Source organism: Pezoporus wallicus, unplaced genomic scaffold (genome assembly GCF_028554395.1).
Source record: "Pezoporus wallicus isolate ANWC-B61680 ecotype Strahan unplaced genomic scaffold, APGP_CSIRO_Pwel_v1 contig_5352, whole genome shotgun sequence".
In the NCBI taxonomy this organism is placed as follows: domain Eukaryota; kingdom Metazoa; phylum Chordata; class Aves; order Psittaciformes; family Psittacidae; genus Pezoporus; species Pezoporus wallicus.
The window spans coordinates 2,743,583-2,755,596 of NW_026639660.1; the positions used below are offsets into that span (position 1 = coordinate 2,743,583).

A 12,014-nucleotide genomic window follows, 5' to 3' on the forward strand; every position below is an offset into this window, starting at 1 on the left:
TTGGGAAGCTCCACTCTCACTGCCTTACCACAGCAACTGCATTGACTGGGCTTACATACAGCATTAGTTGGAAAAGAACAAGCAGCAGGCTTTTTATGGACCCTTCCTCCACTGCTGACCTTTCTGTTCTGTTGTTCACTGTTCTTCCACCTTGCCTAATCTATTTTGCTTTCTCCAAGCCCCCCTTTTTCCTTGCAAATTCATTTGTGCAGTATATGGATATTTTTTTTTCCCCTGGAATCTTCCTATTCTCTTTATTTTACTCTTTCCTTTGATTTCTGAATTTTCTCCAGCTCTTCCTGTTGAACATTTCTTTAAAGACCTTATTCAGCCCCTGCAGACTGTGCATGGATTCCTATAGATACGGTATGGATCCATGTGCAGTTTCAGCTGCCTGCTCACCCTCCCTGGTAACGTTTTGAATGAGGTCATGATAAACAAACACTGGAGTCCCTGATTTTTTCCTTTAATGCTAGAGCTAGAAAAGCTGCCCCTTCCTCTTTCTGCCTCTGAGAGTGAAATTGCTTGGTTTTATAATGACATGGCTGTAGATACAGCACTTCTGAGTGTACAGATAACAATTTGGCAGGGAATTTTCCTACTTCCAAGCAACCCTACTTCCCAAAAGTGGGATGACACACACTGTATCCTGGAAGTTTAGCATTTGGTCATTATATGCATCAACAAGGACAGTTTCTGGGAGGACACAAAGATGGAATTCAGTGGCTTTTCTGCCTGTTTCAATCTTCAGCCATTTTTAATGGAAAAAGTCAGGTGTACAAATCAGACTGCTGTGGCTAAGTGTGCTGGGGACCAGTATGGGAACCAAGAGCTTAATTTTTATCCCCAGTGGTTCTTTCTTCTGCTGTGTTTGGATGGCCTGGCTCATTCATGTATCTGGAGAATGGAGGTACACTGGAAATTCCCCCACAGATAACATTAGTGAGCCTAGAAGCAGAATGTGCTCTGCTGGTTTCAGTAAGTTTGATACGATGGCAATTTTTCACCCATTTCTGGAATCAAATGTCATCTGTGTGTCTCCTTCTCTGGTAGTCCCACTGTAAGTAGTAGGAATAGGGGGGAAAGCCACACATGTCTTATCACAATTAGAGGGGAAGGTCTGCCTAACAGGAAGGGTGTTAAAAGCAGTTGTATCCTGTTTGTGCTGTTGTAGCCATTGGTACTTCCTCATTGTGACCTTGTTTTCCTTCCGGCTTTCTTTTCTGATTCCTTGACGTTCTTTTGTCTTTCTTTGCAGCTCTGGGGCATAATCAAACAAGGCTACAAATGCAAAGGTAAATAAATATTGCATGGATTTTTTCAAGCTATATGTGGAGGGGTTTAGCACAAGTAGGCTAACTGTATTTTTTACTAAAATATCATCTGTTCATCCAAATTTTGCTTCTACACTTCGTACTGTCTGTGAACAGTGACTTCTGGTACACTGTGAAGCCGCACTGCATTAGGGGACATGGCACCCGGTAGGAAAACACATAGGTTCTTGAGCTAAAGGCCCAAAGCAGCCCCTGACTCCATGAGGTGTCACTTTCTACCAGCAAAGACCTTACACCCTGGAAAACCGAGTGTCCTCATCCTAACACCGAGACATCCTGAAATATATCTCCTGAAACATGGGGTCAGGAAAAGGTCTGTTGGCAATGCTGTCTGTCATGTACGTCCGCATGCCTGCAGTGAAGCCTAGCTGTCCTTGCAATGCAATAGCGACTGAGCTAGAAATAGAGAAATAGTTAATTCCTAGACTGCCCAGCAGATGTTATTGCAAGACCGTTTCTTGAGACAGTCGACTTAAAAAAAACCCTAGAGCTGTTACAGTTTTCTGTTGCTTTCATAACATGCTTAATTTCTTATGCAGTACTTGCACCATATTGAGCAAGAATATCAGACCAAGAATGACATTGTTATGGTCCTCATTAGCTTTAAAGTCCTGGACCTATTAATTTCTCAAGCAGCCCAGCTCAGGATGAAGGGCACTGTTGATTTTCACATTTGTAGTTGCATCCCAGTTATTCACAAGGGAACATTCACGCTGTGGCTTCCTAGTTGTATTTGTATGCATTTTTTTCCCCTCAGTCTTACACTGGCTCCCAGGAGAAAGATGAAAAATTTGCAGTGTTTTATTTTTAGGATACATCCTATTGCTCTCCCTGTCCACCCATCAACATCTCTTCCTCAGAGAGGGGTGGGGAAAGCATCCATGGCTAAACCATTGTGCTTAATTCAGCTATTCCTCACTACTGTCATCTGAGCAGCTACAAAAGGGTTAATTGCAGCCCATACTTTTACTGTTAGGGTCAGGGTGCTGTGTTTTGTCACAGCACCCCTGTAAACTCATCTTGAGATCTGAAAGTATGTCCTGTCTCTGTCCCGCATCGCTTATTAACAACAGCCCAGTGGAGAGAGTGAGCAGAAGTGGTTCTGTAAAGGCAAAATTACAGGCAATGAAGCATGACAGTAAGAGAGCAGAGCTGCTCACTCAGATCTTAGTGGTCAACAAGTGCAATTAGTGCCTGCCCTTTGCTACAGCAGCTACCAGCTGCTCTGTACACCAGCATCACTGGAGTGCTGCACCCGTTATGGTTGATTTCTGTCTTTGAGCACAGAGCTGTCATCTGTTTCGAACCTCTGACACTGTGCTAGCAGGGGGAGGGAGTGAGGGAGTTAATCTGTTTGGGTCTGCTGCTTACCTGCATTGTGGGTAATGAGATAAAGCCAGACTGTGTGGCCTACGAGTAACAAAAGAGATTCTCTGCTGCTAAGAGAGATTTTTACTGACTGGGGAGGGTGTGAGGAAGTGGGTGTGATACCTTTAGGGCAGACAATACCACACCTGTGCAGGTACTTCTGTATTAGTCATATGAAAAAGGTGATGGGAGAAACCAGAGCTCTCATCCATCATGCTAGCACTGCTAGAGCAGAATGACTCTTTTAGCAGAGTTAGAAACACAACACTCTGGTGATGGCTAACATGTTAGGTTGTGGAGCAGCAACAGAGAAACAAGGGAGATGGAAATTTTCAAACAAGGGCAGGGACACAGAGGAGAGAGAGCCTGTGTTTGGGGCACACATCCTCCACCCTTTGGACCTTTCTTGCAGGTAAGATCTGTACTGCAGTCACACTTCAAATAAATGTACCTAGTGGTGAGTGTACCTGCAGTGATGCAAAGCCCAGCAGAGGATATGTGTGCAGGCACTCAGCGACTTTCATCTGGATGGCTGATACACATCAGAGCTTTTACTATGCTGATGCGGCTTACTGAGTTTCTTCGACTAGTTTTAACCTACAGTGGTCTACACTGACCTCTACCTGTCAGAATCAAGAGTACGGATGCTCCAGTGTATTTACTATAATGGGCCCTGCTGAGTCAAATATCGAGTAATTCGAGGTTGCTTCTTTAAGACTAATTTCTGACGGAATATCATCCCCTCTTCCTGATGCTGCCAGATTTCTACTAATGGCTGCCATGGAAATGATCTATTTTTTATAACACCCTTCACACCAAATGATCTGTTTCTGTAACTCCCTTCGCACCTTCCTTCAAAGTCCCACCTGTATCTGCCTGCTAATAGCCCTGAGGGACTACCAGACAGTTGTGACTTTCCATCTGGTGACTTGACAACGCCTTTTTTTACAGACTGCGGTGCCAACTGCCATAAGCAATGCAGAGACCTGCTTGTGCTAGCATGCAGGAAATTTTCCAGAGGAACCTCAGTAGGTAGCAACCACGGCTCTCTGCCTAGCAGTCCATCCCTGCCTCCAGGTGAGAGCATCTTGTTCCTATTTAAAACCATTTCTGGAATCCTCTCTCACAGCCAGTGTCCTTGATGCCATGTTTGATTTTCCCTTTGTATCAACGCACAGAGCAGCACTGTGCATTCCATTGCACTGGGGTTTGTGTTCAGTGGTCAGATTACAACATCACTTCCTGCAGTGATGACCTTAGTCTCCTGCTTAAGGCCCCCTATCCTCTATACTGGTGCCTCTATCCCAGCTGAAAAGAAATAAAACTATAATTAATTAGGGAAATTGTACTTTTGCTTATAAACCACTCAGGGGCAGGGGCTGGGAGATACAGGGCACAATTCTAGCTCTGCCTCATACCCTGAGCGTCCAGGTGGAAGAAGGAAATGCGCACACACAAGGTCAAAATCAGTTTCCAAGCAGCATATGGATATTGCTAATTCTACCACTGCTTCCTATAGGGGGATTAGCTCCTCCTGCCCCAGACTTAAGTTACCTTTCTGTAAAGATCTCAAAGTAGACTAGTTAAAATAAACAATTCCACCTTCTCTTTCAGTCCAAGATGACGTGTTTGAGTTTCCCAGCGTGGCTGCGGAGCATCAGGACCTCGATGGCAGAGCGATCACCCTCGTCACTGGCTCTTCACGGAAAATTTCGGTGCGGCTGCAGAGGGTGACCACCAGCCAAGCCACACAGACAGAACCACTCTGGCATGAGCCAGGCTGGAACGATTCCGGCTCCCATACCTTCCCCAAAATGAAGTCCAAATTCCATGGCAAAGCTGGGAAGAACAAAGGCTTTGCAAAATGGGAGAATGAAAAGCCCAGTGTGCAGGCTGATATAGAGCCAGAAGCTGAAGCCCCACAACATATACAGGATCACAATGGAATTGAAACCCTCCCAGAAACACAGGAATCTGAGGTGAGTTGCAGAAGAAGCCAAGACAGTGTAAAATATGCTAGAGTCTGAGGTCTCAAAGTTATTTTATGAATTTCAGGAGGCTTTTTCATTAAAATTTGCCACTGCTTCTTGAACGAGTTACTTTCAGAATTCTGTCAAATCATCCATAGATACCCGTTTTCTACACTGCAGTTTGTACTTACTGTAACTGGGGGCTTGGGTCTTGGATTCAGTATGTGCTTTTAGGAGGTGGGCACTTTTTGAATCATTAAAATAGCCTGATGGAGATCTGACCAAATTCTGTGCTGTTGCACCTTTGCAATGCACAGTTATGGGCTCCGTATTAGACTTACAAGAACTAGCATTCTGATACACAAATCAAGACTAGGGTAGGATATCGGTCTGAGTTTTGTTGTTGCCACCCATAAAGTTTATATGTCCAAAGCCTCGTGCTTCCATTGACCATTTTTGCTAGCATGTGCCTATTTTCCTTCGTTTACAGGACAGCTGATTGCTCACCGTGAAGCACAGAAAAATGAAGATGGCAACGATAACACAGCAAGTGTTGATGGACTGTCACAGACCATTCTTGCCCATGAGAAGTCTTCCTGTACCTCGTACACTTAAATTCAACCGTTGCCGTTTTCTTAGCTGAGAAGTGTTACAAAGCACTATTTATTTTCTCACGAGTAAGCCGTTTGGATGAACATTGCACGGACACAGCAGAATGGATCTCTGCGCTCAGTGTTTTCTTTTGTATGACTTTTGTGGAAACTTCCTCCACATACCAGTGAGGATATATTTGGCCTCCTTTAAATACACTGCATCATTTCACTATGGCTGCCAGCAACAACAATGGTGAGGACAGAAGCCAAGCATCTAAGTTTGCTCGATAACACTCCTTTCCAGAGGCTTGTAATGATCTTTTAAGGAAAGAAGTAGGTGTGTATGTTGATTAAATCTCAAACAAAAACCTTCCACAAAGTCCTCTATGCCGAAATTCTTTTCACACCTGGTGTTTCACATTTTGCCATGTTTACATTGTTATAGTGAGCATACTGGTGTTCAGCATAGCGATACCAGTTCCGAGACTGCAGATCCTTCAAATAGGCAGCAAGTGTCTGAAGGAATTCCGAGACACTATGCATTTATCAGGTTACACTGCAATGGAGAGGCATCATCTCTGCCTGCACCGATTATGGTAAAATTAGCATGTAATAAACACCTTAGTTTTAAGTGTGTGTATATACTTGTGTATGTGGCATGTTTTTCTCTGGTTTAGCAACCTGTACATGCTAACACTAAACATACCGAAGAGCAACCTGCAAATTAGCAGCTTGCAAATGGAGGATCCAGCACCTGAATTACAAGGGGCCCAAGAAGGAAGTTTGAAGTGGCATTTCCCAGAAGCATTAAGTTACTTAAGGAGCATAGCCCTTATCTGGAAGAACAGAGGAAACCAAACCAAAACACCACAAAGCTCAAACCTGAAAGGTGTGCCCCAAATTGGCATGCATGTATTATTCTTCCTACTCCATGTCCCCACAAAAATAGGTGTGTGTAGGGAGCATACATGCCGAATGAAAGCAACCCAATTATAGGATTTCCTACAAAATTAAGTTATTGCACGCTTCATCAAGTTACAAGACCAGACAGTAACTTCATAGACTTCCCTAACCAAAACTGACAGCTGCACTCCTCTGTGGTAATTTGACAGTAAACTGCACTGTGACACCTGCTCAGGTCTGCATCTTGAATCCTGCAGGTTTGTTTTCCAAAACAAGTAGTAATGATAGTAATTCTGGGGAGAGAAAGAAAGAGGAAAAAAAAGAGAGGGAGAACATGCTTTCACTGTTTTAAACTCAGAGAAACATGTGCTGCAGAGAGCACTGATTTCCAAGGTAGGATGAGGGCCAGAAGCATCCCTCAGTCTTCCTGCAGTGTGCATATAAGCAGCTTTAGCAAAAATATGGTCCTTATTTCTTGTGGTGTGGCAGGTGACGGGGTCAGAGCAGGCTGACCGCACAGCTGCCATTACAGCATATGGCTTGCACACAATGCAAATGATGTGGTAGAGAATCTGAATGGAGAAAATTGGTTATGGTCCAGCCTGTTGATAGATCTGTTGAGATAAGCTTTTTAATGCTTTATAAATGAAATGCTCTTGTGCAACTCCATTCTTAGCATCACATAAGAGTTTTAGCCAGCATTTAGTCTGCAAACCTCAGCCCATTTCTTTCAGGGTCTTAAAAGTTAGTTTTAAGCTCTTGTGCCATCAGGCCCACAAACCATGCATGTCTTCATTTCGTTGTTGGACAAGAATGTTTCTCTTACATAATCTTACTTTCTCACATATTTACTCCCCAAGATACTTAACAAAGAATTTCTTGTTCGCCTCATCTGACTTAACAGGAGACAAAATGTATCAGCCATCAGAGTCCTGACTAAACAATGAGCCTCTGCTGGTCTTGGTGAAATCCTGCTTGCTGGAAGTAGAGCAGTTCCAGGAGAGTGTCCAGGAGAAAAAGTGTCATAATGACAAGAGTACTAGATTAATGAAGTAGCTAAAGTGAGATACAATCCCAAATGATGCTGGATACTACCACCACATCCATTCTTCCCTGTCTCAGGATCTTTGAAGAAACTTAGGGGGAGAAAGAGGAGCTTTTTTAAAAAACAAACAAAAAAAATCCAAACATAAAAACACCACACAGTGGAAAGATTACATCAAACCTTATTTACGGCACAAGCTGCAAATGCCAAAGAATACAAGCAATAAGAGTAGGCGAAAAATACAAGTGCTTGGATAGACTCTGTAAGAGATTATTTGGCTGTTTGAGCCAAACCCACTAGGACTTTCTGTGCTTGTGTAAAACCTCTGCAAAGCCATGTGATGCAAATAAGGGAGCTTCAGCCCTGCTGTCAACTTTATGGCATAACTTTGAGTGCTGTGCAGGGAGTCAAGGGGACATCTGGCTCCCTCAGAGCAAAATGCAAAACCAGGTTTGAGCTGCAGCTCTCCCCTCTGCTCTAGATCTCCTCAGTCTTGCCCATCCCTGCCACCACCAGTGTTACCCAGCTTTTGGGCTTTAAAAGACTAATCCCAGCTTCACAAAGAAACATCTTCCTAGGCAGAAGATATCTTCTCAGAGGTGCCTTCCTCAGGCAGGTGAAGCCTAAGGGAGGGGAGGGGGGGGGGAAGGTAACATGCTGGCTGACCAGAGCCAGTCAGAAGCATGGATTTTCCCATGCAGGGAAAAGTAAGCCATTTTCCTTTCAGTACAGAAGATGATAAAAAGCTGAGTTACAGAGCAAATTTAGGGGCAGATGCTGCTTAAAATTCTACATTTTCCCAAAATGTAGTGAACTGGCTGCCGTCACCTCTGTGGGCTGTTGCTCAGGAACTGCCCTCTGGAAGCCAAAGTGAAAGTGCGCCCCAGCGCAGCAGCCCCCATGGTCATCCTCACTGTGGGCCTGGGAGTCTGTCTGAAGCAGCCTTAGCAGCCAAAAAAGGGTCCTCACAGCCTGGGACACTTGCTCCAGAAGCTTTAGGCATCTGTATGGGAAATAGCTGCATGTGAAGAAGGATCCTGGATACAGGACACAGGCAGAAAACAAACAAAAACCCCCAGAGAACAAACAACAGACAGATGGGGAGTAAGTGTGGGAAGAAGCATTCTAAGAGAGCTCTCCCTCCCTATGTGACACCAAGAATGGAACAGGATCCCAATGGAGACTGAGCAGAGGGGGAAGGAAAGAAGAAAAGGAGGAAGGAAGAAAGGAGATCTGAATGCAGATTCCATGGAGACACAAGAGGTAGGAGACACAAGGGCTTGTCGTTTCATGATCACCATAGCCAAAGGAAAATCTAGCTGAGATTTGCTTCATTCAGCATCAGCCTGCTAACTGATGGGCCTCTGTACAGCACCAAAAAAAATAGCTCCAAGTCCTTCTCAAGAGAGTCTTGACAACACAGTTGGCCCATCCCGGGACACTGGAGAAACAGAGCTAACTTTGGAACAAGTTCTTGAATTATCAGCACTGATCTGAACTGGATTTTCAAAATAAGCACTGCAGCCAGCAGGCTAAACTCACTGGAAAATCTGCGTGCTCAGCTCCAAAGTGCTGTTTACAGCTGCTGACAATCTGGTCCTAGGAGACAGAAAAGCCATCAGCAAAAGGCTACCGCTGGGGCAGTATGAAATTTAGCCAAAAAGTCTGCTTTTTCCATGAGTTAAGCTAATGCCGGAAAGTTTAAAGAGCCCTTATCACCTTCATCTCTACTTCATGTGTGAAAACCAGTTATGACCTTCCACCTGCCCACAGCACAGGCAGACTCCCTCTTTCTTTGGTTTTACAATAGTGTTTTCCTACTTTTTGTACTTGTTTTTCTCTCCTCTGTTGTGGGAAAGACCCACGTGGACAAGAGGGGAAATTACTGGACAATAAAGGGGAAACAATGACACTGACAGCACTCAGAGCTGTAAAAAGCACTAAGTAAACACAAAGGAAAAGTATTTTTCCCTTCTACCCTTGTTTGTTGAGCCATTAGAGGTAGGACTTATTTTCAGCCAAAGAGGGGAGAAGGCAGTGTTTACAGCTGGTAATAGCACTTGCTTTTTCAATTTGCGTCCCTTTGAAAAGGCACAACCTGAAACAAGCAAACACACAAATATTCTGAGAGCCTACACAGAGGAAACAGAAGTTCACATCCACTTCAGTGTACCAGTGTCCGATCACAACACTGGTGTGACTCTAACCTAAGGGTATTCTAGGAGGCTGGGAAAGCAAGCTTGCAGTTTAGCCTTGCTTGGGACTGCTAAATCACACTCAACACCTTAAATGCGTACATACTTCTGTAGCATCCCTGTTGTCCAAGGAAAATCAGAAGTTCAGAGAGTAAGCAGGATCACAAGCCTCACAGTCTTCTGCAGCAACAACAAGACACTCTACTGCAGCCCTAAATATTGCAGAACTAATTAAAAATCATGTGCCATGAGCAGACAGTTGAGGGCTTTCTTGTGCTGGCCTTCATTAACCTAACAGGGAGCTAAATTAACTTCTAGTACTCTAGGAACTCATAGGAGCTTTTTGGAAACCCAAAAGAGCCATCAGGTCTTCCAGAGAATCATCTTACTCCGCACTCAACTCTTTCCACTTCAGCACAGTTTAATTTTCATTTCCCAGGTGCATAATCTGTTACAGGGAACACTCTTATGCCACAGCACTTTTCAAGCTCCAGCCACTTCTCATGTCTACTGACATGAATCTTGCTTCCCTTCCTCCCAGTTCTAGTTTAGGTAAGTGTCTAGGTCTCTAATTAGGCCAGAGACTGGTTGAAGCACTTGCCACTTTCATTAATTTCATTAATTATCCCCCCTATAAATGCTTGCTTACTTAATTGCCCTCTTGATCTGCTGGAGTTCTGCTTTTGGAACTAGGTGATCTTAAGGTCCTTTCCAATCTTAACCATTCTATGATTCTATGATGCACAATAAAATCAAGCACATATATCCAATCCAACAGTCTCCACAACTGATCTCTCCCAGCTTCCAGTTAAGAGATTCCATCCAGTGCAACAGGAATCGTGTTTGAAAAAACAATAAATATCAGAGCATTATACAGAGAATAACAAAGCAGTGGCTGTTCACTTTCATTAATCAAAGCTGCTCTCTCTACATATACAAAGCGTGTTTTCTTTGGGGAACAAAGAAGTCACAACACACTGAGGAAACAACAGAGTAAGGAAAAACAACAACAGCTGGCAGAAGCAAAGTGTTTTCTTTCCTGTTGGAAAAGTAAAGCCTCCTGTTTTGCCTTCTGAGTTTAAAAAACAACTTTCCCCCTCAAACAGCAGTGAATCCAGATTCAGGTTACCCTAAGTCCTGGAAGAGGGAGAAGGATAAGCAACATATTTTGAGGAGAAAAAGCTAACTGGAATAAGGAGCAAGGGGAAGCTCTGTGCTCCTACTTCATCCCAGCATCATTTCACCATGTCACATGGTGCAAAAGTGAGACTATCCACTGCAGCAACACTCATAGCCTTGCAGAGAAACTGGCAGCTCTAGCACAGAAAGAAGTCTCTGAAGGTGCAGATGCTCTCTTAAGAGCCTCCTGGGCTCCCGCTTGCTAGAAAGAAGATTGCAGCACTTTATGCACTAACAGAAAACACCAGCCTCTTTCCAGTGAAAAGCAGTGCGAAGAAAAGCAGAAGCTGTCAAATTAAAGATATGACATTCCCAGCAAAAGGCTCTTTAACTCTGTCAACCTCTCCACCTCCACCACTCCAGGACTGACCCAGTTGTAGGAATCTTAATTCTTAAAACCCCCACTAAATATTTTTGCATGAATGCAGCTTGACACCAGCTAATGCTCACAACAAGGCATTGCTCTTCCACAAGGGAGACCTATTCACTGGAGCATCCCGCTTTAAGAAACCATCAATACCTTTTTGAAGCAGCAATATTCATATTTAGATGTTCATAATTTGAACTATATTATGCTGAGATAGATCTATATCGGTGATTCTCAAGGACAGGACCTGGATTCAATATAGAAAACTCTTCCTTTGTCAGGCTTGTTAAATTTGTTTGAAACACTAAAAAAGGAGAAGAGACATTAAGTCAGACTCCGAAGTGTCTTTCACAGGCACCTTCACTTCCAGCCTCTGGATCACTAGCAGCACCTAGTGGCCACAATAAATTAAACAGGAAATCTTCAGATTCATCATGGAAGGAAACAGGGAAATCAATTCTAAACAATGTTTACCATGATATTTTCTCAATTAGCTCGGATTACAGAAACACCAGCAGTACACAGATTCTCTCAAATGCTCACGTTATTTACTTCTGTAATCTAAGGAACTCCTCCTGCCTGTATCAACCTGAATTCAGCTCCAAGGGCACTGCAGCTAACCAGAGACTGCCATCAGCATATGCTCTGCTACAGCAATCCCAGCACAGTAGCAGGAGCCTACATTTTCCACAAGTCTGGAGAAGCCCAGGCGAGCTCCCAGAAGCAGCATACCATGTTCACATGGCATGCAGGAGCATAACCTGGGAGACGGGTGCTCACACAGCCTAATTACAACTTTACACAGCAACCCCTAAGAGAAAGTACCACATCCTGCTACACCAGTTCAAAGGGAGGAACAGAACAAAACTCAGAGCAATTGAAGACCAGTTCCCTCCATCTGCTCCCGTTTTGACAGCTTCTCAGCAGGTAGAAAGCAGAGTACGGCTGGGACAACTACAACATCTAAAAACAGATCAAAACGTACATTAGATGAAGCAGGCAGCCATTCCCAGCTACTGTAGTAACTGCTTTTTACTACCAAGAAGGAAAAGAAACTGAA

At 43.9% G+C, this 12,014-nt stretch overlaps 1 protein-coding gene across 3 annotated transcripts in view; it reads left to right on the top strand.

Moving 5' to 3' along the window:
* The window catches only part of RASGRP3 (RAS guanyl releasing protein 3), a 50,944-nt gene extending 45,048 nt beyond the window's left edge, over positions 1-5,896 (top strand). For all 3 annotated transcript variants that reach the window (XM_057415329.1, XM_057415327.1, XM_057415328.1), the window contains 4 exons: positions 1,259-1,295; positions 3,654-3,779; positions 4,317-4,681; positions 5,163-5,896. In XM_057415329.1, the coding sequence (XP_057271312.1) occupies positions 1,259-1,295; positions 3,654-3,779; positions 4,317-4,681; positions 5,163-5,171 (537 nt within the window). In that variant the 3' untranslated portion in view covers positions 5,172-5,896. The remainder of the gene's footprint in view (positions 1-1,258; positions 1,296-3,653; positions 3,780-4,316; positions 4,682-5,162) is intronic.
* Positions 5,897-12,014: the final 6,118 nt, after the last annotated feature.